General features: G+C 39.6%; 1 protein-coding gene across 1 annotated transcript in view; it reads left to right on the top strand.

Moving 5' to 3' along the window:
- OCA2 (OCA2 melanosomal transmembrane protein) overlaps positions 1-26926 on the top strand; it is a 213418-nt gene that overhangs the window by 119258 nt on the left and 67234 nt on the right. The window contains exons 19-22 of the mRNA XM_075057243.1: positions 1205-1313; positions 17069-17196; positions 22959-23018; positions 23585-23689. Coding sequence (XP_074913344.1) covers positions 1205-1313; positions 17069-17196; positions 22959-23018; positions 23585-23689 — 402 coding nt within the window. The remainder of the gene's footprint in view (positions 1-1204; positions 1314-17068; positions 17197-22958; positions 23019-23584; positions 23690-26926) is intronic.

The following is a 26926-nucleotide window of genomic DNA, read 5'->3' as shown; positions in this document are numbered from 1 at the left end:
TTTGTTCCTTAGAAAATATCATTTAAAGAATCAAGAAATGATTCAGCAGTGTTTCCTTAATTTTTTAATCCTTGGCCAGAAAGACTCAGGATGTGTCAATAGGTCATTTATAACTGTGATGCATGACAATAGAGTACACTCCTGCTGATGTACCAAATATCAGCTCTAATTTACTCCACTGCCTGTGACATGCCTGCTTTATTGTTCAAGCAGGGATAAACCACTTGGATAAATCCTGTTCTCTTTGCTGTGCACGCATTAAGGCTCCCTAAGTCTTTCTGCTGAGGCTGGGTCTGATGAGATGTAAACGCTGCAGTGGGATTAGTTTAACCTAACTTTGTCTAAAGGTCACATCCCCTCTACCTCACTGGCATCACTAATGAATCCAGGCCTGTGTTTGGGAGCACAAGTCCTTGACTGGGACATCACTGTCCTATGTGTCACACCAAAAGAGAACAAAACCAACAGGACTTCTTACTAGGTTTTACACCTTTTTCAAGGCATTGCATAAAAGACAAACTTTTTAAAGAACAGAGACTTACTTGTAGTTTAGTAGAGCTTTAAACTATGTGAAACAACAGAGGGACTCGGGCTGGGAGAAGGTGATTCCCTGCATTGGTGGCGAAAGTGAGATGACAGCAGAGAAGCAGAATGACTATGGAAAGTGCGGGGTCTGAGGGCAAGAACATGAGGAGACTGGCACAGGGATGCAGGAGCTGGGCATGGGGGTGTAGAAGCTGCATAGAGATGATGGGCTTGGTATGTCTATGAGAGTTGTACAGGAGGCATGAAAGATCTGACCTCTAGGCCAGTTTATAGGTTTTCAAAGCATATGTGCAGAAAAGGGTGATTTTGTCCAGGGTCGTGAAACCAGAGAGTGCCCGGAGTGCCCTCCGTAGTAGGAATTGCATTTCAACCCTACTTCTACTGAAATGAAGTTGTGATGGGGGTAGCTGAACACAGCTGAATGTATGCAGCAGGTGCAAACTACTTATGTCTCTTAGATCCCACTGGGCCACATATTCATGTTTTTTATAGGTATGCATGAGTGCTTCAATTTAAATATTTCTGTCTTTTATGCTGAAGAGGTAATATACAATACAGGAAGAGAAGTCTGTGCTTCACACATGCTTTTGTGAACTCTATGCGTAATAGATAGCTCCTTCTTTAATAGTTATTATTTTTTTTCTCCTTGTCCCTACAGCACAGAATAACAGACAAAATTCTTCTCATCAAATGCCTGACTGTGCTGGGATGTGTTATTCTTATGTTTTTTCTCAACTCGTTTGTTCCAGGCATCTACCTAGATCTTGGTAAGTTTCATAGTTTTGTTCTATCTAAGTAAAACAAACCACCTCCCTGAAAAAAACCAGTACTACTTTTCTGAGTCTGGATCTTTTCAGAAAGCCCGTTTCAGCGTGTCTCTGGCCTCACGATTACACCAGGTTAATCAGAACAGCGGTTTCTCAGAACAGATTTTCGAAAATGCAGTCATGTCTCATTCACCCCAGGAGGAATAACAGAGAGTGCTCATGACTTCATTTTTCTGACTTCCCAATACGAACAAGCTGGCCAAACATTACAGAATGAGCAAATTTGACCTTGGCATCATTGCACTGTAGGTTTGAATGAATGACCAAGATGCATTATAGAGATCAGAAAATAATCACTCCATGGAAGAACAAAAAAATAGTCTGGCATTATTTCTTAAGTATAGATAACTCTTTGTATGACTTCCAGTCTCCGTTACTTTATCACCAGAACAAATCATTTCTCAAAATAAAATCAGGAAGACACTGTAGATGTGTGAAATGAAAATAGCTGTATGCGTACTTTCTATATATAGACCCATATGTGCAGGTTTTTATACAGCTAGCTGTATACCTGTATGAAGACAGGGTCTGCATATCCTGAAAACAGAACCAAATTAAAGCTTACATTTAACCAAAGGACAATAATAAAACCTACCTGTGCATTGCCCTGTGAAAAGTTAAAAATATTTTATTATCTGCTGAGAACTTGAAAGTTATGGAATTTCAGATTTATGTTTTTTCATGCAATCTGAATTCCCCCACTGTGTACATCCATCCCAGTGGCTGAAAAATGCAACAGTCTTGAAAAGGAATAACGCATAATCAATAAATCATTGATTGAATCATCATATACACAGATACTACACTGAAATCCATTTCTGTTATGCACAATATAGAGTTAGTTATAGCTGTACAATGGTGATCAAGTGGTAAACAAGACCTCCCATATCTGCTGCTCACACTTCTGGTGTATTGATTGGCTTATAAAGGTACCAGTTGCAGAAGGCTGTTCTCTCTGCTGGGACCTAGGGAAATACCAGTGTTGTGTATTGCCAGCACCAGTGGGAGGATATAGGCTACTGTGTCCGGAGCAATGTGTTTTAATAGGTATAGCTTTGCTGCTAAAAGCATTTGTTCCAGGGGCTGATCCCCAGCCCTCAGGCCTTATTGGTGCGGGATGGCTTGTGTCCGCACTGCTCAGACCTTGCCCCTTCAGGGAAGACTGGCTGTATCTCCACAGCACAGCAATTGGCCCTGAGTTTCTTCTTGACATTGTATGTATGGGTTAGTTAATTTTCACGTTCACAGTGAGGGCAGTTTTGTAGCCTAACAGAGCTGTGGTTTAAGACTGTGAGGCGGAGGGCCTATGTTGCATTATCTGGTACATGTGATGGAGTTTTAGTGCCTGAAGCCACCAGGGATAATGTTGGAGTAACTGTACAGAGCAGAGAGACCCAAACCTGATCCAGACTCACCCACGCTGCTGTTTGGGTGTGATCCCGGAAATGAAATGTCTCCAGAACTGCACCTGGGTTTATTTTTCTCTTAGATGAAACAAGCTGGGTCACTGCAAAAGAGTCTGGGAGCAAAGCAACACTTACACAAGGGGAACTCTGGGGGACCAGTACCTTGCTGTGGACTTGGGCTAAGCAGTTATCTAACAGTGTTGATACACCCAGCAAGACCTTGTTGGCATACAGTGGAAGTCCTGGTGCCCTGGAGCAGTGTGAGGTTAGGAAAGGGGCCGTGTCAGCCAGGCCTTCTTCCCCATTTCAGCCAGTGCCACAGTTGCTGTGGCAGCTTCCCTGTTCCAGCGTATTTGCCATGGAAATGGGCGATTTCAGCCCATAAAGATTATTAGCTGTTAAGAAGTTGAAAGGTATACTGAGTATTGTAACAGCAAAAGTGCTATATTACTAAGGTGTAGGAAGATGCAGAAATTGAAGACATCGGAAGGTATTTGAAGTTACGGTGGCTAAGAACATAAGGCAGGCATTCACATCAGCAATTTAAGAAATCCATTTTCACCCTTACTTTTCTGTCTCAGAAAAGTAGGCACCGAACCACGTAGAATTTCTTGAATTCATCCGAACATCTATAAGTGTTTTTGAAAAGCCACAGACAGTAAAGACCACATAGAGCTGGTTGCATATGCTCCTGGTAAGATATTTTTTCAAAACTGCAAAGCAGTTGGAATCAATACTAGAAGAAACTTAATAACTGATGATTGTTTTTTGTCCTAATTTGTCAGTAAAAGAAATGAAAACAAATAGTATGGTTGGCAGTGCATGTTTCTATTATTCACTAGCTGATCTTCAACTGCAGCCTTGAAAATAAATAGGGGCTGTATACGTTCTGTATAATTTCTACCTGTTCTGTATTCTTGGCAAACCTGTCAGATTAATGAATAAATGTTATTAAAACATACACGTAATTTCTATTAACAATTAGTGGAACCTGCAAACTTCTACTGAGATCTCATTGGTGGTTCCTGAATTTCACTATCTTGATGATAGCTGTCACTTATTTATCATTACTGAAGTAGTGCCGCTGTGAGTCTCTATGGATTTTAGTCCTCCAGTGCATGGAAATGAATTTCCTAAAATACAGCATATCTTGTACTCTGGTGGTTTGGGTAAATTTGTTCAATATGTTTTTCTCATAAAAATGAAAGTAGATTGTAGTTCAGTGTTTAATTTTCTACCAGAATAATGTTTTATACAGAGGCTGAAGTGTTAGAAATCTAATAACTTTTAATTGCATTTGGTAGAGTGAATTAGAAAGATTATAGAATTCTTTATCAGTCCCCAGCCTTGATACAATTTTTCCATTATGAACTTGGAATCATTAATATAATTTGAAGGAACTGACATTTTAATTTAAATAATAAAATTTGCATACTTAGCTGCCTTTTAGAATGCGGAACACTTTCCTATTCACTTTTTTTGTACCTGCTCATCAATTTATTTAGTCTAATTCTATGAAATATCTATGTTAATGAAAGATTAGTACTGAGAATTTAAATAAACAGATATGGTAAACTTTAAGACTTCTATAGTGCTTTCATTAGGTCCCATGGGATTTTATGTTATTGATAAAGTATTGATAATGCATCTGAGAAAAGATGAAAAAAAACGAAAGCAAAGCCCCTTTGAGGATTGTACCTGGCTCCTATTTTGACTTTAACTTTTAGGCAGGCATGTCTAGAGCTTTGAACTATAGTGAGACCCCCCCCCCAAAAGAGACAAAAGACTTTAAAAGTAAAACAAAGCAAGAGTTTGTTTAAATTTAAACTAATTTTTTTTTTAATAGAGGATGTTCAAAGGGACTACGTCAGAAAGAATACACAAAATCAATTTATAACCTACTTCTTTTTGCTTCTGTGGGGCAGGTCCTTCCTCTTTGGCTTGGTTTCAGTCAGTTAAATGAGTTGTTGAGCTGCTGTGAAGTCTGTGCAGCTCTCTCTAACATCCATGAAGAGGGACCCATCACCTCTGTGGCCCTGCTTTTGTCTGCCCCCCTCAGTGGTCTCTGCATGCAATGCAGGCACCCTGCTCCTTGCAGACCCTCTAGCTCTTGCTCTCTTCTACCTCCGGACACTTCTTTTCCAAGGGCCAGGCTGAGTAGTTAATGAGGCACAGGAAGGTCCTCTCCTCCTTTTAGAGGGTTGCAACAGACTCTGCTGCTCTCTTCTTCAAGAAACAAGATGCAAACCTAAGAGCAAACAAAAGAGGTACTGCCTGTTTCAGAGAAGAGATACTGTCTCTAATTTGGCTGTAGACTGCTGGAAGCTGGGAAGGTATGCCAGGAGAAATGCACGTTGTTGCCACTATTTTCCCTGTTGGAAACAGGACTCCTGCGTAGGTGGACCTTTGGTATTACTGTCTATGGCTGTTCTCATGTTCCTTTAATTAATTAATTATTTATGCAAGGGGACAGGGAGATTTTTGGACTCACTGAATTGCTCCATAATTTAGGACTGCTCTTTGCTCCAGTCCCAGCAGAAGACAGAGTTTCAAATCATAAACCTTGAGGGAGCTATCTTGGCTTTTTTTTGCTTCTGCAGAGGGATTATGTCTTCACACTATTGCCTGACCCCATTCCAGTATTTTCGGTGCCATGGATATCTGTGATCCTTCAGACACCAATGTTTAAGCTAATTACCTTCAGCTACCCTTAAAATAATCTCTGGAGGAGGTCAATAATCAGTGGAGGTGATCAACAGCTGTGATTCATCTGACCTACTTTAAAGGTCTGATTCATGAAATGATTCACCTTACTCTATGTCACTTCACTTTTTATATGCCAGAAGGCATCTTCTCAAGCTATACCAAGTTTTAGTCATAGATACTTAAAAACAAAACCCAGAACAGCTAGATGGACATTTGGCTTGATAATTGATTATTTGGGGGTTTCAGTCCTAACTAAAATCAGCTTTGGTATTATTAACCAAAGAAGGGTTAGCAAAAACCCCCAGACTTAGGAACTTTAAAAAAATTTATGGTTTTACTCTTTTAACTAACTAAAGTGATCACTATGACCTTACTGGGTAGTAGGACAAGTTCTATAAATCAGCACTCCATGTCACTTCTGTCAAGCAATCATCCTAGGTCTAAATTTTCCCCGACATCCTTTCTCTAAAGCTAAAATCCCTCAATATTTACAGACAAAGTTTATCTTGTTTGATGAGACTTCATTCATGTAGTTAAATCTAGTTTCTCTTGGAAAACTCGCTCTTGCCTTCTATATTCACTTTGGTTTAACTTCTGACTGTGGGCTTGGTCTGCAAATTCTGCTGCAGATACTTTTGAGGATCTGAAACTCTCTTTTTGTGATTTATTTTAACTGGTTGTATCTTGCATCATTGAAACATTTTAAAACTGTGACTGCAATAGTGGAAAAGTAGGGAAATAATTGTTTTCATTGAATTTAAATGGAGTTCTGTTTGTTTGGTAGGCCATGTTATGAAAAGCTCCTTTTTATTTTATTGCCAGAACATTAAAGGAGAAATGTGTTCAGTTGCTGTAGATACAAAAGACTCCTGTTGTATTGTCACTCCTTTGGATACTGGTTGTGATATTTTCTGACTCATTTCCATAATTTACAGAAAAATTGTTGAAATTCACATGAGAAATTAAATGCCTTAATTGGAAAGGGCTTCAGCAGAACACCCCCCTCCCCCAAATTATGTCTACAGAGAATGTTATGCAAATTATAGCAAACATTTTGTCTTAATAAAAGAGAGGAGTGACACCTCAAATTTAGGGAAGTGGACTGGAGCCGAAGTTTCTCCCATATAATTTCTCTTGATTTTCATCCTGCTTTTGTTTAAGTGGACATGCACAATTTTCAGCTTACACTGTAATTTACATAGGTGAAGCAATAATTATAATAGAGTTGGAACTGAGTGGCACTTGTCTGGTAGCTTGCTTAGTGATGAAGAAAGGGCTGCACTGCCTTGGAGAGCTTCACAAACTTGCTTAAATTTGCTATTGAATCACAGAATGTCGGAAGTCCCCTATCAATATTTACTTGGCTTAGAAACACTGAAGCTAGTTCTCATTACTGAAGCCTACTAACAACGAACTTCATCCATTATTTTTTCTGCAACATTTTCAGTAAGGAACTCACTGCAGCAGTGATTCTTCCCTAACAACTTTGAGACAGATCGGCAGGGTCAGTATGTGTAAGAGCTTGCGTGAGAGTTAGCAGTGCTGTAACAAACAACAGAAACCTTAAAGATCTTTAAAACCTTAGAGATCTTTGACTAAATTATTTAATGCTGTAAGCTAAAAAAGAACTAATATTGCACAAGTGAAATAAATGTAGTCTGTGTGGTTTTGTTCTGAACGTGCAGCCTAGGAAGCTGCCTAAGAACTCTAATAAGTTTTTCCCCCAGCTTTTATCTGGGCCCTGGGACAGATGTACATGCATTTGAACTTGTGCTAAGAGGTTTCTTTAGAATGGTGAAAACGTTTTTAAACTTGAACCACTCCCCCAGAGCTCTGTGAGAAAGATCCTGCCTCTCAGTGTGCAGCAGAACTTTGCAGGTCCAAAAGGCTTATACATCATGGGGAAGAAGCACAGGGCTGAGAGAAGTGTGGACAGATCCCATTAGTCTGAAAGGGGTGTTAATGTTGAAGCATCCATAGGGCTCTTATTTTTACACTTTAAAATGTTATTCTGGAACTTTTTTCTCATCTGCTATCAGTGATAAATAGATTAAAGCATGTTATGCTACTATCCTGTATGATGGTGGAGTTGTATAAATCTGACACTGTTTACAAACAATAAAATTATATATGCAGAAACCAACAAACTTGACTCTAAAAATTTAAATGTTTGTACCCATAGTGAGGGAGAAAAAGAGAATGTGTTCATATTTTGGAAATGTTTGGTTTCAGGTTAATTTGTGCAATAGCTAAAATGAAAGCTTCTTTATAGAGCTACTCAATGTTACTGAGGAGTTATTTTATAAAATGTTTGAAAAACCAGATTAATTTAATAAGCTGGTGTATAATTGCTTAGTGCTTAAGAAAACAGAAAATGCTAGTGAGATAGACAGCTATTAAGCCATAAAAACTGGTCAATGACGTAGATTTAAGAAAGCATAGACTTAATGTCAAAAGCCACAATGTTAAGTTTAGCACATTTTATATTTCACATCTTATATCACTATATCCTGGTTGCAAAAAGTGCACATTTGCTCTTTAATTTGTCACTGAATCTAACATTTAACTCCAGATTATCTAGAGTCTGTGACATTAATCGGTTTTAGCTGAGGAGATCTTGTAGGTATTGACTGCTAAGTAATGGCTCAAATGATACTGAATTATCAACTGTATTTAAAGGTGTCACAACCAATATTTTCTTTCCCTTGTCTTTTTTTTCTCCTCGTATTTTTTTATTTTATTTTGTCACATTGTAAAGCTTTCCAACACGGCTTGATAAATTAAGGAACCAGATGCAAAGCCCGGGAAGCAGAATTTATGGACCTTTTCTATACAGCTAAAAATATCAGCTTGAATAATCTGTGGTTGCCTGGAAACTCCTTCAAACATTTCAGTAAACTAGATGGTTTTGGTCCCCAAAACATTTGGATTAGGGATGCCTTCTCTGTATACGGTAGTAGGCTCCCACTTTCAAAGTATCAGTGGTGATATGCCTGTGATATTGTGGGCAAAAAGGGGGACATTCCTTGTACCTAGAGCTAAGAATTTATTGTTGGTTTAGTTAAAAGTTGTATCAGCGTAAGCAAAACACAACAAACAGTTATTTTTAGTCCTCTTACGATAATATTAACACAGTCCAAATTATCTAATTAATACAAAGCAAAACTCATTGATAATTTACAGTTAAAACTGTTGCAAAAAAAGCCCCAACAAAACCCAACAAACCCGAAATACTCCCAGTATCTCCCCCTTATATTCTGATGTTAGGGTCACCCTTTGATGCTCTGCAGGGTGCTAAGGTTCACAGGTTTAGGGTGGGAGGAGTCACAACAAAATGTTGATATCTTCAGGTCTTTGCTGGCATGAGCGTGATAGGAGTGCCTTCCTCCTCTTTTACCAGGAGGTGAATAGTGTTGATGGTTTCTTCCTCCCTGTGCTTGGGTCCACTTGAACCCATTTTTTTACATTTTCTAAAGCTTTACACTTTGCTTTTTCAAATTTGGTCGTCAGATCTACATTATATCTGATTTTATCATACATGGTGTGTGGTATGTGTGTTACATACTTGTTTCTTTTGCTTTTTGTTACACCTAAAATGGGTTTTGACCATCTCCTAAGTTTGCTCTATCATCTACAACTAATAACTGTTGGGTTACTGATAAACCTGGGGCCTTTAGTATCATCCTATGCATCCCTTTTCAGCTGCAATTACTCATCCTGTGTACTCTTGTCTGTGGCAAATTCTTTCTTCTCTTACTGTTTTCCATTAACGCTCCACCTACCTGAAGCTGTGACACTGCTTTCCATGACTAAAGTGGTTTCTTTGGTTCCTGACCTGGTAATGGTAAACAGAGCAACAAATTGTAGCATCTGACAGTGTCCAGCTTAGTGTGGTAAGATGTAGCAAGACGTACTAAGATTAGAGGCATGGTTTTAGGCGCTCCTCTTTGAAAGTCCTCAGCCCTTTCTGGAGACCCTTCCAGGTCCTTGAAGTTGTGCTTGCAGGCGCTGATCTGCAGCCCTTTTCCCCAGGTGGTATCGGCTACAACTGTCAGTGATTTGTCCTCATTTAGTGCTCTTCGCTTCCTTGCTCTTGGCTCATTCATCTGCTATTTTATCTGTTCTGGCATGCAATGGTGTTGGTTTAAGTTGTCTAGTACTTTTACATTGAGGTCAAGAAGAGCACTGCATGGGACTGACCTGCTAGCCTTTGAGTATGTACTATGGAGATTTGATTGCACTGTGAAGATGCGAATTGTTGTTTTAAAATGAGAATGGACATAACAGTATTTAAGAGACTTAGTACATCTTTGATTTATAGTGATGTTGAAAAAATTCCTGGTACAGTGTATATGAACATAAGTTAAAAATAAATTTGACAATTATTTTGTAATAATAAGAAAGTTGGAATGGAGCTAAATTGATGCAGCCAGCATTGACTCAGACTCAGAAAGTCTGGTCCAGATCTTAGCTATTCCTCCTTCTCAGCATAACACTTTGCTCCTGAAAATAAGAGAAATCTGCTTTCCATGATCCTCGCAGTTTTAATTTCCTTTAGGATAGTTTTAAAAAAATTCTGCCCTTGAAATTGCACAGTCATCTTTACAAACATGTAATTAAGCATGGAAAATATCCTCTGTCCTTCCAGCTGTCCATACACTTGACAAGAAAAAACAAGCACCAGTAACAGTTGTATCTGCTAGTGCAGCTTTTGTACTTTATTGCTTACTTCTAGAAAAGCTGACCTCTCCTCTATCTTGATATTTGCATCTTCTCAAATTCTTTTTGGTTCACAAGAGTTAATGAGGCTATGGCAATAGAATGTGTTTGTTTGCAGTGACCTTTACTGAGATAACTCTGTAAATTTTTGAGACTTATGCATTGGTGCAATATACACAGCTATGTATCTGTCAACACATCTTCCCTGTAGATGCAGTGCCTCGCTATAGCAATCTCAAACCAGAGTGTTCTCTCTTGAATGCCATCCTATCTATCTCATCTATGAAATTGCATTTGGAGAATTAATGAAGTTAGGTGTTGACATTGCAATACAACAGTGAATGTGATTTCTGCATTCTGACCTCATGGTATTACAGCTATGCAACACAGTCCGGCCCATCCTTTCCTAATGCACATGTGCTGATCTGTGATAACAGAGTAGCTAGTCCTCTGCCTCCTTGTTTTATGCTACACTTCTGGTTTTTAATGCTGCAATTACTTTCTATCAGCATAGGTTTCTGTTTCTCTTGCTTTGTGTGGGGTTATAGTTTCCACCAACTTTTTTCATGTTCTTTTAATCCTCTTGCATTGTACCAAGCATTTCCTGCTGCGGTGCAAGCTGTCCTGGACTGTCACCATCACAGTTCTGTCCCCAGGGAGTAACCTTAAACTGTGGTGCTACAAATAGCACAGAACAACAGCAAATGATTTCTATGAAGCTATGCCTATGAAAAGAGACTGCTCAAAAGACCAGCAAGTTGCTTTGTAAGAGGGTAACTTCATAAAAAAAGAGTATTAAAGATAAAACAGTGCTTATCAGTTGGCATCAAGTATTACTTATAAACATTCAGCATGATTTCAGAATGTATATTTTCAGGGATGCCTGATAAAATAAAACAAAGAATTGCAAAAACTGAAATACAGGACATTTTCATTCACATTCAGTACTCCTGATGAAACACATTCCATGAGTAGAGCAAGCACTACTGAAAATGTGTCTTTGATTTAACTTTTTCACCCCAATATTTCTATATGGTTATATAAGATTATAACTGAGTGTATGTTTTACATAACATTACAACTATACCATACTACATGAACGACTGGCATACATTCTTACGCTAAATTTTGAGGGGTTGTGGAGTTCATCAGACTCCTGATTAAGCTGTTGGAACACAGTGATGGACTTTACTTCCTCATATATATTCAGTAACATGCTGTGTAAACAATTGTTCAAAGGTAAGTGCCAAACATGTTTTAGGTGGTAAGCCTGTGATGGACATTGTGGGCTAAAAGGGTTTCTGCAGTTCACAAAAAGTTGCTGTGGCCATTTTGACAAATAGGGAATTGCTAAGATCACAGGAAAAGAATATCATACTTTCCTCAGTGACAAATGTCTAAAAAATCAGTGTGTCCATCTCATTGTTTGCAGATAGGAGTATTATATTTTCCTCTGGCAGAAGCTGGTCTAGCTGATTTTTAAAAGCTCTACTTATTTCTCAACCACTGTAAATATGTGACCTGAATATTGTGTAGCCTGAATCTTCCTTGCTGCTATTACACCTCCTCCTCACTCCCTCTTGTCCTACCCACTACTGCCACCACAAACAGGTTGCTCTCTGCCCTCTGGAACAGCCTGGTACATACCTGAAGACTTGCCAGGATCCCTTTAATCTTCTTATCTTTGAAGAATCCAGGATATTTAGCTCAATTTTTTCCTCAGTAGTGAACTTTTCAGACGTTGATTGTGCTTACTTCTCTGCCTTTGGTTTCCTAATGGGTACACATCTTAATTAAAGTATATCTTCTCAGGGTTTACCAGGCATTAGGAGAGCAAAGGTTGCTTCACAGGATTTACCATTTATAGTCCTGGTTCTGTATTTCAGTTGGCCATTAGGTTCAGTTGTGATCCACTGTATTTCTTAAGTTTTTTCTGCAGAACTGTTAGGCATACAGTTGCTTGTCACCCTGGATTTGTACAGTGTTAACTCTTCCTACCTAAATGTAGTACCCTGTGCCTGTCTGTCTTGAGCAGCACACTGTTTGCTGGCCCAGGCCAGCATTGAGATCATGCAATGTTATCCTGGCTTTGGTTTTCAGTGCAAGTGTCTCAAGTGCCATTTCAGTTTCCACTAAAGTGAAATTTCTGTGTACCGTCAGTATTCATAAATCCATTATTTCAAATTCTGTGCAGATAAAGTGAACATACAGTGTCCACATGTTCACATTGTTAGGAGGAAGCTTATTATGCGTTTCAGCTCATAGTCGGTGAGACAAAATTACTTTTACTAAGGAATACAAATTTTTCTTAATGAGTATTTGAAAGGCCTACAGATTACACAGTACTTTTTTCTTTCATTTCTTTATCTTTCACCTACCTTCCTCCCACTTATTCTAGACTTCTATTTGCTTCTATTAGATTGTTTTCTATTTTCAAGTTCTTCTGCTTGATTATTTCAAAATAAGGGTTTTTTTGAGTAGGATTGCAATTGTATTCTGCTCATCATGAGCTATTTATTGTTCCAAAGGTGGTTTTTCCTACTGGGTAAAGTGTATGAGAAAAGCAAAGCACTCAAGCTATTTCTACTGTACTTTTTTTCTGGTCCCAAGCAGAAGGCATGGGAATCTTTTCTATGAAGAATGCATTACAAATCTGCAAGGTGCATTTTATAATAAAATTTCATGTTATTTTTCCTAAAATAAACAGAAACTGTCACCATTTTCAACAGGTACCATATCAGTGCAGAAATGGAATTTAGATTCAGTTTCTCTCCATGTTTTATTTCCAGAATATCAATTGTTGTGAAACAGAGGAACTAAAAGGCAGTAAAAGAAGTGGTCTGTGGAGCTATAAATGGGCTTTGCTTTCACTATAGTAATGAGAAGTTATTTTCTGAAATTATTTCTCTTCCTTCTGGCTTTCTTTTGTGGCTCAGTAAGCTAGAAAATAAATGAGCAGAGAAGCCAGTCTTTAATGTATCCTAGTACTTTCAATTCTTCAAAAAGGAAGGAGTGCTTCAAATTGAATCCAGGGCAAATGCAAAGTTACCCAAATATATAAAACACTGATATTGTATGTTCACTGTCATGAATGTACTTAGAAGGGCCTTTGAAAAGACTTAGAAAACCTGCCTGCTTAGAAAGGCAGGCTGCCAATAACTTTGTAGTTACCTTTGACAAGAAATTCAGCAGAGACCAGTTCATTAAGCAGTTATGGCATACACTAACTACTGTGGCCTTCAGGCTTCAGAGGAAGACTTTTGTCCAGCTGCAGGGTGCTTGACGTCAAACCATGGTACTAAAGGGCATCATAAACAGAGATCTTGCACAAAGTCCCCCAAATTCCTCCAGAGACTTCCTCCTTCATCTCCTCTTCTCTGCACTCCCTCTGAGAGATGGTAACTCTTACCTCCTCCTTGCAGGCATAGCAAGGAAAGCAAATACACTCTGAACAGACCATGTGTATAGACTGAAATAAGTTCTGTGCAGCCAGAACGGGCAGCTGACGTGTTTGAGCCTCTGGAGAGCTGTACTTGCTGGAGCACTGCAGGAGGACACCTCCCTGGCCCATCCATGTTCCCAGGGAACAATATTGTAAGGTGGGGCACTGTTGTCTCATGCAAAGCTGCATGCATGGAGCTAATGCGTGCTGGTAACACTTGTGGTGCTAGAAAATGCCTGGCTTTTGCACCTTTTGTGCAATTCAATTAAATTTCATTAGCTTTAGGCAATAATTGTTATCCCCATACAGCATATTCAAGTTCATTTGATTTTGTTGGAGGCAGGGGGGTAAAAATAATGCCAAGATATTATCACAGATTGTTCCAGAACTATTGAGAAATTGCTATTCTTTAATTCTTCACTTCGCTGTACTTACATTTTGTCACCTACGTTTTGTATGTAATGTTGTCACTTACATTTATACAAAATAGCAGTAAAATTCTGCTCCTAAGCTCCTGATCTGCACACATATAATTCCCCTTGCAATATTCCTCTAACAGGAATTGCCATCATCTTTATTTATTTAAGGTGGAGTTGGGCCCACTGTTCTTTACTAGAATTCAGAGAACAGCCAAGGTGACAGCCAAGAAGAAAATTAGGCAGTGCATTCCCATAACCCCTTGCGCTGTGTTCAGAGCAAATAACAATTTAATTTGCATAGACAGATTCGCTTTGTTTCTGGAAAGATAGTAAATCAACTGTGATAGCAAAAAGGTGTGGACAGGAACTGACAGTTCTCTCCTCACTTTCTTTTGCTACTTTGGGAACTCTGGGAGCAATCCTGTCCCTGTGGTTTGTAACTGTTTTTGCAAAGTCTATACACATACCCAGACTCTGGTACACACACAAAAAATTTGTATGTTGTCAGTTTATGCCAGAATCCAGCATTCATCCTGAGCAGTACAGAGTATTACCACTCTTAGACCAGTCCTGGAGTCTCTTTTCAGTGGGTGGTAAAATGCCATTCTTCACGAGAAAATTTGGGACCGGCTATTCCCACCCTGCTGTCTTTTGTGGCTGTTTTTGCTCTCCTCCTCCCTTGCAGTATGATGCTCATGCATGATCTATTTTTGACCATGCACTCTGATTAGATCATTGTGACCGAAGCAGGGAACAGACTTGCTCAACTTGCAGCATGGCAGCATTTCTGTCTTTGGAGGTGAGCAGAGCTGGCTGTGAGACATGGGTTTTGGATCCAGTGAGGCACTCGGGTCAGATTTTACTCAAAATCTGTATTGGGAACAATGTAGGAGCTGAAGCTACAAAATTTGGGATACAAAATTCCTTCATTTTTCAGCTCTCTGCTTAGCTTTGGCTTTTTTCCCACCTATATGGTGGTATTTCTGCTGACAAACCATTAAATTACCTAGTCCTTCATACATGCTCCCTTACAAGGATTTCCCTGCATCTCCCTGTAGATTAGGTTTGCACCAGGCTAAATAAAAACTTATTGTGAGTGCCACTTATGGAAACAGCAAGACTAGAGTGATCAGCCTTGTGGAAGCTTTTCAAGAAGGGTCATGGAGAGAGCTCGGGAAGGCAGAAGTTGTTTGTAGTGCTGGAAAATGTGGTTTCAGCCAAGCGGAGAGGACAGAAGCTAAGTCAGTGGCATCAAGAGTAAAGCTGAACTGGGGAGATTACGGCACTTGGAGATGCTTGAGAGGACAGAAACAGGTCATCGGCTGAAGAGTTGGTGTCACTGAAAGCATTTTGGTTTTGGAGCCAGACAATGTAAGCAGTATGATTTCACTGCTGTGTACATACTGCAGCAGAAAATAAACCCACCTCAAAGCATGAAAGCCAGAGCTAGTGCCAAGCCAGCTCATTTAGCTCTCCTTACTAAACAGACCAGCCAGAGTAACTCCTGAGCTGCTGGTTTTGGCTTTCGGGCACGTCTGGTTGCCTGTACTGAGCTGCAATATTTTCAGCAGATGTTCCTTAGTAATCGCAGTTAACCTGAAATTCTCATTTAAAGAGTACAGTATGTCACTGAAAGGTCCTAAATTGTACCTGAGAAAGCAAAATGCATTCTTTGTTTAGGGAGTACTTATGTGACACTGTATAGGATTTTTTAGAGAAAATAGTTAATATTTACAGCTTCATAAACAGTAAGAACCTTTGGTGTCTTTATTTCTTTTATATTTAAATAGGATTTAAATGGAATATAGCTTAATTTTAAACTGTTGGATGTTTTTGGATCTCTTTCTTCTTTGAACTTAATAGAAAAACACTTATGCATAAGCTGTAAGTTGAATGGTCTAAAATTTTATGAATCAGTCTTCTATCTCTGAATTTTCTTACAACTGTTGAAGGCTTTTGGAGAGGACTCACTTTATTCATCTATCTACTTTGCAGCAGGGGCCTATTGTCCTAAGTCACATTTGGTATTCGATTATAAGTTTGTGACTTAAAGCTGTTTGCCAGCAAAGATTGTTATTCTTCTTTCTTCCTCACTTTTTCTGCAATTCTGTGAATCTGTCACTTTCTGACTGTGAATACATGAAATAGGGTGAGGTGTATGAAATAGTCAAAACAAAGAGAGAAATAACTTGAAGAGGTGGAAGGCTTTATTTCCATGCCATTAAAAAACCCTTAAATTACGTATCTTATTTTTTTAGTATATAAAAAAAAAAATCATCTGCTATTTAGGAAAAAAATAGAGAAGACAGAAAGAGGAACATCATTCTGAGGAAAGAACCACCCAAACCCCTTTTGTTTCACCTCTGAAATCCCGTTATATTGTTTAAGATAAATGTGCCAGAGGAATCGAAGAGCTCCAGAAAACATTTCAACTGTGCAGAGAGTAAGTGAGCCTTGCTCGGACAGGAGATTTGCTGATTAGGTTCTCTGGCTGATTGTGCATTTAATTTGCATTTTCTCTCAATCAGTTACCTAAATATGTGCCTTAAAACACTTCAGGATGTATAAAGGGATCCTGTCTGGAGAGATCCTGGTTTGCTATTTAAAGTCACTCCCTCTTCTGTTTTAAGAGATTTTCTTTTCCTCTGTTTATCTTCTAGAGCAGGTAGACAGTGGATCTTCAAGGCCCTGGGGCTGCAGCCAGCCTTGCAGGAGCTGCAGAATCCTCCAGTCTACCTCCTAAACACCTAGAGGTTTCTCTGTGATTAAAACCCGTTTATTATTGGGGGTAACCCAAATGTGCCTTATTTGCTTTTTTCTCTTTTCTAATTTATTTTAATTTGAAAGCAGAGACCATTCATCCTGCAGTACCTGTGACCTTTCCCTGTTACAGAGTCAGAGCAAAAGTGTGGCAAAAAGTCTTGAAAATTGCGATACGGTAACTTTTACATTGGTAGCACTTAACAAGTCTGTGAAGTGTTGTTCTGTCTTTTTCTCATGCAGGCTGGATTGCCATATTGGGAGCCATTTGGCTGCTGGTGCTAGCAGACATCCATGATTTTGAGATGATTTTGAACAGAGTTGAGTGGGCAACCCTTCTTTTCTTTGCAGCATTGTTTGTTCTCATGGAGGTAAGATACTCTGATTTGTAAAGCCTGAAGAGTTACAACTGATTTAAAATGTGAATTATGTTCCTGGGCAGAGGCCTCCTGCAGATTCAATCCCACTGGAATATTGTAGATTGAGTGTAGTCGTGGTAGTTCAGAGAGAAATTGCAGAGTGGCAGAAGGAGGCTGGATCTCTGGTATCTAATTTTTCGCTGTAAGCTTTGTCTCACTCTCTCTCCTTCTGCTGCATTTGCTGAATATATCTGACACAGTCATTTTCATATAAGTGGAATTTTAGTTTCCAGGTTTGTTGGTGGTCTATGTGTGCAGATAGCTTATATGTATTTATGTATTCGTTTTGCAATTATTTAGACCAGTGATAGGAAAAATAAAAGGACAAGAATAAACCAGAGTTGAAAAATGTTCCTAATTCTGTCTGCTACATGCTGGCTACTAAGCGGCCTAAGAGATTTCATGACAGTATGGTTTGAAAGGATAGTATCACTGAATTTCAGTTTGCAATTGTAATTTAAACAGATATTCAGTACTTGAAATGCCTGGATAACTTGCTGTGTAGTTTCTTTCTGTTTGTCTGCTTGAGTATTGGAAACAGTCCACCCATGTTTGTATCCTATTTTATTTACTGTTTGATGCTTTCGTATAGCCTGAGAGGATTTATTTTTACCCCAAATGTTTGGATATTTCTTTGTATGCATACTCACATTTACTTGTTAATTAGTCTTCTAGAATGCTTGGTGTATTTCAGTTGTTATTTGTTGGGTTTAGATGATGTAATAATGTTGTAGAAACATGACTGACAAAACCCAAGTGACCACTGGCACTGCCATGGCTAGTGAATTGTCTGAGTGAGCAGCCTGGGAAAAGCCTGTAATAACAAATTTGCTTGCACAGCCTCCTTCCATCCTTCCCCTCCTCCTGCCAGTAATTGCAAAGAGCCCAAGAATTTGTAAATTAGGATCTATTAAAAAAAAAAAAAATCCCAACAGTAACAGGGACAAAATTTGAAGCAAATACAAACAGCAAATAATTCAACTATCTCTTTAATGCCAAACTGGAAGTCAAAATCTGGTAACCTCCGAGAAGATGAATGGAAACTCTGATTATCATTAGGAGGCTTGTTTGCAAGCTACTAGGTCTAAAATTCATCAGGAAATGTTGATTTATTGTACAGCCATTAGTACAGGCAATTTTTAGTTCTCTATGTTATCAAGTTCTATATATCCTTGCATTTTTTAGCTCTTATAGGGAACCTATATTGAAGGCATGTTTATTTTGTCTGCTGCTGCTGCAACAGTTCATTAGTTGCATTCCCTGATGTATTTATTGGTTTAGCTTGGATTGAATGGTTTTGATTTGAGTGCTGTGTGACGGCACAATTACATAGTAAAACACACAGGAAATTATTTGCCATTTACTGCCAGACTTTGGATACGACTGTTGTAATTTACTGAACTTCATTTTTATGGTTTCTCAGGTCACCAGTGAATAGTTTGCTAATGAAAAAATATTTTTCCTGGCTCTATAGAACAGCAGCAGTTTAAGGTCATGAAAGAAACTTGTACACATAATCAAGAAAAAAATGGGAGAGGTTAAATTCTTCCCCATAAATGAATGAGAAAAATGTTCTAAGTATCATCACTGCTAATTGTGATCTGAATCTATGGCCCTTTGGATTAGCAGCAGATGACAGTCTTTGCCAAGGCATTTTTCTTTCCTTTAGGTTAACAATGTCAAGAAGAAACAAGTCAAAACAGAGATATGCATTGAAGAAGAAATCTTTTCACGATCTAGGTATTCAGCAGTTGTCAGCTCATATTCTTCACCCTTGGTGATTCTTCACCTTGGATGGTTCCCAGTCTGAAGTTATTTCCTGTTGCTATAAATGTTCCCTTTCATATTACAAGGAACATTTAAAAACCTGTGTGGGACTTAAGCTGCAAGTCATTTTGGAAAATGTGATTTGAGTTCAAGGGCCACAGGGGAACTCTTGGAGGTTCTGCCTTTGGGTGCTCATCCGTCCAGTCTGGTAGATATTTTGCAATGAAAAAATTGGAAATCCTCTGGAGCTCTCTTGTTTTCTATTGTGTCCTTTGGGTAATTCATCTCTACAATGGTCTTTTTAGTTCTTGTTCGCAAATGGCTGTTACAGGCTATAAAATCTTTCTGTTTCTTCTGTCTCCGTGATATAAGTTCCTATGCATCTCAGAGATACAGTACTTTGCTCACTTTTATAGTCAAAATTGACATTTTACCTTAATCCCTTCAGGCAGAGTTTATCTGCAACAATCATCATGACATACTGTCCATAAGAGGGTTTAATGCAAATTTTTGTGCATAAATTAAACTTTGATTTAAAAGGGCACATGATTTTTTTCTGCAGTAAAACTCTATTTTGAGCTGTCAGACAGGAACTAGTATGCTTGAAGACACCAATTAGTGTAGTAATACTTATTCCTCTTAGAAGACACAGGAAGATCCAGGAGACACTCTGTGCAGTTAACACCCAGGGGAGGCCAGTAGTAGGGTGCTACTTGCTGACTTTCACTTAGGTGCTTGCAGGCAATTGGCCTGGATATCGTAGAGACATCCTAAAGTTGATTATGTGATTAGTACTGTCATCATCTCTAATGTGATGGGCTACCTGCAGACTGACTGTCTTGCAGGAGGGATGTGTGCATCCTTCATTCCCTTCCCCCTCTCCTGAATATTTCTTCTGTAGTACCATGTCTGGATTCCAGAACAAATTTCAGGTTGTAATGGGTTAACCCTGGCTAGATGCCAGGTGCCCACCAAAGCCGTTCTATTACTTCCCCCTCCTCAGCTGGACAGGGGAGAGAAAAATATAACAAAAAGCTTGCGGGTTGAGATAAGGACAGGAGAGATCATTCACCAATTACCGTCATGGGCAAAACAGACTCAGTTTGGGGAAAGTTAACTCAATTTATTACAAATCAACCGGCGTAAGGTAATGAGAAGTAAAACCAAATCTCAGAACACCTTCCCTCCACCCCTCCCTTCTTCCCGGGCACAACTTCACTCCCGGATTTCTCTACCAACCCCCCTCAGCAGCACAGGGGGACAGGGATGGGGTTTACGGTCATCACACGTTATTTTCTGCTGCTTCATCCTCCTCAGGGGGAGGGCTCATCACACTCTTCCCCTGCTCCAGCGTGGGGTCCCACCCACAGGAGACAGTCCTCCACGAACTTCTCCAATGTGGGCCATTCCCACGGGCTGCAGTTCTTCACGAACTGCTCCAGCACAGGTCCTTTCCACGGTGTGCAGTCCTTCAGGAGCACACTGCTCCAGCGCGGGTCCCCCACGGGGTCACAAGTCCTGCCAGAAAACCTGCTCCAGCGTGGGCTCCTCTCTCCACAGATCTGCAGGTCCTGCCAGGAGCCTGCTCCAGCGCGGGCTTCCCACGGGGTCACAGCCTCCTTTGGGCACCCACCTGCTCCGGCGTGGGGTCCTCCCCGGGCTGCAGGTGGAGATCTGCTCCACCGTGGACCTCCCTGGGCTGCAGGGACACAGCCTGCCTCACCAGGGTCTTCCCCACGGGCTGCAGGGGAATCTTTGCTCTGGCGCCTGGAGCATCTCCTCCCCCTCCTTCTTCACTGACCTTGGTGTCACCAGGCTTGTTTCTCTTACATGTTTTCACTCCTCTCTCCAGCGGCTGTTTCCCACTCTCCCAACTTTTTTTCCTTCTTAAAAATGTTATCACAGAGGTGTTACCACTATCGCTGATTGGCTTGGCCTTGGCCAGCGGCGGGTCCATCTTAGAGCCGGCTGGTATGGGCTCCCTCTCGAACACAGGGGAAGCTTCCAGCAGCTTCTTACAGAAGCCACCCCTGTAACCTCCCCCCACTACCAAAACCTTGCCACACAAAACCAATACACAAGTGTTACTGAAAAGTCATATATTCTGTTAATAGATAATTAAGTAATAAGGCAGCAATGTTAACTAAATGTAATTCTGGGCTTTAATTGCTGACAACTACGTGTTAAAAAGTTTATTTTGAAGCGTGAACAAAAAGCAATTGCAGAAAAAGTATTACTGTTCATTAAGAATATTGCTTTTACATACATTTAAAAAGTCACTGTCATAACCTTTGAGTTGATAAAGCAACACAGATAGCTTAGAATGAAAATGGTATCTGAAATTTACCAACAAGAATTCATTTCTTAGGAAACTTTCTCCTGGGAAGTTAAAGTAATGAAAAAATGTCCTTTTTTTTAATGTTAAGGGGTATGTGTATGTATTTAAAAATCTTATCACTTGTTTTCTGCGTGCTGCATCTTTAAATGTGCAGTGCATTGTTAAAAGAAAGTATAATTTCTGGGCCAAATTTAATATATGGTGATATCCAAACGACCAGCATTCAGCTGCCACCTGAATGAGCTGCAGGTACAGGAATTGGCGGTCTGAATGACAGCCCTTTTGTCACTCTGAGATTACTGTGTCTTAACCCACACCACTCGGTGCCTGTTAGGATATTTGTCCATCTCTGTCATAGAATTTGACAGCTTGTGAGTTGAATGGCTTTTTTTCCGCTGATGTCTCTGAAGGACTCTGAGTGCCACATGTGCAGGTGATACGGAGTTGTGTTGTGTGAATACTGACTTTTGCGGCTCTGTGTGGGAATGGAGTCAGTAAGTGAGGCATTGCAGCTGACTGATTCTTTGTCATGGAAGAAAAAAAATGAAAGCAAGCCAACCAGCTTGGTCCAGGCTGAGCCAAAAAAGCTTTGATTTTTCTCCCCTGAGAAACTGAAAAGTCATAAAATAGATATACCTTATTCAACCTCAAAATAGTACTTCATTCTGGACACCTGTAAGAAAAGAAAAGAAAACCAAAGTGAATTAAAGGCTAGCTCTCATGATTTAAAATCACCCTTTTACCCTGTGGTTTGAGGGAACAGGTCATTCTCCTGGGGTGTGAAGACTCAGCTTGTATTCTCCTGTCTGCCCAAGCAGAGATCAGAGGCATCACCACTAGTCTGGAGTCTTCCTATGTCTTTTCATCCATGGTAATAACCGTGGTTGTATGGGATGCTGTCTAAATATCCTGTACAAATGGGAATGGCTCTCACAGGGAGGACAGAGCACTCTGGTCCAGGCTGTCCCCAGGTCCACCGCTTACAGGGCTTGCCTCCTTGGCTCGGGTGCCTGACTTAGGCATGAAAGAATTGGTTTTCCTGCCTTTCAGGTGCTGCTGCCTCTGTGCAGTTTCCATTCATCCAAGATCTCTGGCCTGGTTTTAGCAGATGGGTACTGTTGGTTTTTTATGGGTCTGAGAAAGATGTTTACCAGAAACATGTATTTTGTTTTCCTATTTCTTCACCTGAGACGGAGCACAAGATGCCTGATTTCATCTGACCTTTTAAACATATGATATACTTCTATCTGTATTCTGGTTTTGGAGAAGTTTGTTTAAAATCAATTGTGTTCAGGTGTTCAGAAAACATGTATCCACTGAAGAATGTAATCTTTAAATTTCAGCCATTCTCTGATTCCTGTGCCCCCCAATCTTAAGTAATCCTACCAGTCATTCCAGCACAGCCAACCCACTTCTGCAGATACAGCTACCAATTTCTGCCGTGTCTTTTCTTTCTACCAATTGCAAAGTTGCTGTAGAAGCTACAGGAGATGAATATCAGTATTTTGTGAATGGGAAAGAATTGTTCTGTTTTCTTACATTCACTGAAAGAAATGTAACTGCATCAGGTACTTCACCAGTTGATATCATTTTTTAAATTTTTTTTTAGGCTTTGGCTCATCTGCACTTAATAGACTATATAGGAGAGCAGACAGCTTTGTTAATAAAGGTATGTTTAAAATATTTATAGTTTTTCTTAACAAGTAAGGAGAATAATTTTACTCCAATAGAATAATGAATAATACTTTAATTCTGAATTTGATGTTAATGATTGCATTCCTGCATCAGCAATATCAAGAAAGCATGTCATACTTTGGCATGCGTGATATTTAATATGTATGTATCTTGTCCACAGCCAGAATAAACATAGCCACAGATGCAAAAGGGAAGCCTTTTCTGTAGTCTAAAAAACCAAAAAATACAAAGGTGAAAAAAGTATAAACAGATAAAGGTGAAAACTCACAGTCATGCAGTGTATTTCTTGTGTGAAATCTGAGTATTAGAAATATCGGTCTTTGCATTTCTATTTGTTCAAATTTTCTTGGAAAAAGAATGGTAATTGTGTTACTAAATGTTGGGCTATTTTCTTTAAGATGCTTTACCTATCTCAGAGCCTAAGGGAGTAATAAATGTTGAGAAATTAGAACTGTGAAGAATGTGCAATTCTGCTGGGGACACACACACAGAGCAACACTGATCTCATCAAAGTTGTAATTTGAACTCTCACAATACCAGGTGGTTCCTGAGGACCAGCGCTTGGCAGTGGCCATCATTTTAGTGCTCTGGGTGTCTGCCTTGGCCTCCTCCGTGATCGACAATATCCCCTTCACAGCTACAATGGTAGGGTCTGTGTGGCACTTGCACATCCTCCTCCTGATACTGACAAATGAGCTGAACTTGCTGATTATGATTTGCTTTTTTTTGATCTCTGCTGTGTGGTTTACTTTATCCCCTGAGACTGAATCATTATTACAAGCTTATTCATACCATTTAGGCATCTAACTGGCCATTGCTGCTAGCAGCCACAGTTAGCTGTGGAACTAGAGGCACTGTTTTGGCTGCATTTTTGCACTTTCCCTCTTATATCCACATCTGTAGCTGAAAAGTAAAATTGTCTTTTTGATGGAAACTGTCACTATCTATCCGCTGCTATTGATGTTTTCTCTCTATGTGCTGCATAGTTACACTACTGCTTTTTTAACACCTCAACCTTTTATTGGTACCTTACTTACGTAATTAGTTTTAAACCCAGCAAATAATGTTAAGCATAACAAATGCTTACCAGCAGCTGAGTTTTAATATCAGAAAAGTATCAAATTATAACAAATTAGGGCATGATCAGATAGGTTTATTCAATCAAATTCTCTGTTTAAACTGCAATAATCCCTTCATTATACCATTGGGATGATTCATTGTTACAGCTTGTTCTCAGCTAAGTAGTTTTTTCTGCGCCTTTTTTCTTGCATTGTTATTGGATTGTCATGTCCACCCTTAACCTGTGTCAAGGTTTAAGACACTTCTTATGGGGCATATGACAGATTGGACAAATTTGCGACTGCTCTACAATTATATGTTAATATGGTATTTTGGTTTGATTACCATGGTGTTTCCTGTGGAATGATACTGATTTAATAACAACAGACTGCAAGTCATAGGCATGAAGGGAAAGATTGGTTCAGGATGAGTCACCTCCCAGCAAACACTTGAGGAGTATTAAACAATAATGCAGAAATCTTAGTTTAGCCTCATATCCAGCTGGTCTATAAAACTGGCTTGGAGCAATACCAAAAAGCACTTGTATGCACAGGGACCAAAAGGTCTTTTAGAGGTTTTGAGAGGAACCCTCTTTTAAAGGAGTGTCTTTTGTGGAATGGGACTGAAATGCAGGAATCTTTTGGGATGCCTGAAGATGACTTTGTATCTTTGAGGGAGGGAAATACAGATGGGCAGGAAAGGATCCTTGCCAACATTTTAGACATTTAAAATGTGTATCTTTTTCATTCTGTTCTGGACTGAACCTAAGAGACTGCTACAATTTTTTTTCTTTAAAAATAGGCAGAGAGAGGAGGCAGGAAAAAAGAAAAATGTAGGCACATTCTCACCTATGCAAAAGCAGTCATTAGCTGAGGTGTTAAGATGCTAAAGTGTTATATGACAGACTAAAGTCAAGACCTAGCACCATCTAGCTCAGTGAATGGGCTTGCACTTTGGTCTTTGTCATTCTACATTAGAAAATATTTACAGAAAATTCCTAAGTAACTAAGGCCCAAGTTCTTATGTAAGATTGTATAAACTTTAATTTAAAATTCTTTTTGTTTCTTTGGCACTTGGTTCCTACTGTTAAAACAAGCAATATTTTGTTTTGGAAGGCTATTTATCACTATATATGTCAAAGTTATGAACTTCCGATGAGGAGTATTACATATACTGAGCTCAGGTCTTTTGTAGAATGGCTTTTCACTGATTGGGGTCTGAGTGTGCATGTGTAAAAAACACAGTGCAACAGGCATTTCTTAGATCTCCTTTTATTTATTGACTTGCTGTTTACAGAATCAAGCTGTAATTATTAATAGCAGATAACCATCCACACAGCAAATTCACTTATTCAGCCACATAGTTCACTCACACATTCACAGTTACCCTGTGGGAGCAGCAGCTTGGAGGTCAACCCCAAGTGTGTACTCAGAAGACCATACTGACACTCTTCTATACATGAGTTTGGTTGCATATGCCCTAGTGATATGAAAGTATGGGGCACCTGTTATGATGTAGCCATGAATGATCCTGTCCTTTCCTGGTAAAAGGTTCCAGCTTCACAGCTGACCCTGCATTCATAATAATGAAAGACAGATATATTGAGTCCCTCTAGGGCTCCATAAGTCTCCTTCATTCGTGAACAAAGGTCTACATGACAATGGGGCTATCTCTCTTGTGATTTTTGTAGTTATAGACTTGACGGACCAGGTACTGGGTAGGCTTGTGGGACCCATCAAGTTCCTTCCATTTTTTGAACCCAGAGATACAAAAAATCTGGGTGGTTTCATAAATATCATCTGTATGTTCTGACTGAGGAAAGAGTGTTTGGAGGATGGCATCAGACCTCTGCCAGTAGTGGATTTGCTCACCCCGAGGTAGTTAGCCACTGACCAATACAAGTTAGGGGAAGCCAGGCTCACAGGGTGACAGCTTGTTTGAATTGTACACGGGTAGGGATTCCTGAAATATCATGCAGAGATGATGAAAGGCTTGGTGGCAGCTCACAGTCAAGGACACCAATGGTGTCTTTTCTGTATTAGAAAGGTGAGTATACCATGATTTTTGTCCCATATTCCAGGGATGAGATAGTTGTGCCAGTCCTAGCTCTTCTGGTTGTGAGCCTCCAGCTGACTGTGGTCAAAACTACTGTGATGGTAAGGGTGTCTAGAAAGTCATACTGCTCTGTTCCTTCAGGGGTGGGGAGGTGCAAGAAGACAGGCATCAGTTCATTCATGGGATGTTCCCAACACTGCCTCTGTGTTGCTGGATAAGGTTTTCCATTCATGCCCTGCAACACTATGCAGTGCGTGTTGTCCAGACTTGGAGCAGGGAGATGGGATGGGCTACACACACTCAGTGTAGTAACTCGGAAATGGCATAAGAGTGGACAGAAGTAAGGGTTCCAATGTGAGGTGACAGACCCCACTGGGCTGAAGACAACATAGATAAGAAGAGACTCTGCTCTAACACTTTCAATCTTATTACACCATGTTACTTGCTCACGTAGAAGTAGCCCAAACAATTGATATGTAGAGTATTTTAACCCAGGACCTGCCTGAGAAATGGAAGAAATATGGAATTCCACTCTAGTCTGAGGCTTGACTTACAAGGCACATAGCCGGAGGGAAGAAAAAGAGAAAAACCTGCAGATAGCTCTGTAACTGTGATACTGTGTTTCCTTAAAGCAAATCAAGTTGAAGTATGGTTGTCCAAATTTTCATTTCAGCTTCTTTGTACTAGTGGGATAATCAGATTCATAATGACTTGCTTTGTATATAGAAAAAATAAAAATGGAAAAAATGTGAATACCTAATTAATGGA

This window comes from Buteo buteo, chromosome 25, assembly GCF_964188355.1.
Source record: "Buteo buteo chromosome 25, bButBut1.hap1.1, whole genome shotgun sequence".
NCBI lineage: Eukaryota > Metazoa > Chordata > Aves > Accipitriformes > Accipitridae > Buteo > Buteo buteo.
The sequence above is the reverse complement of the archived record's forward strand: the minus strand, read 5'-3'. Positions and strand labels throughout refer to the sequence as shown.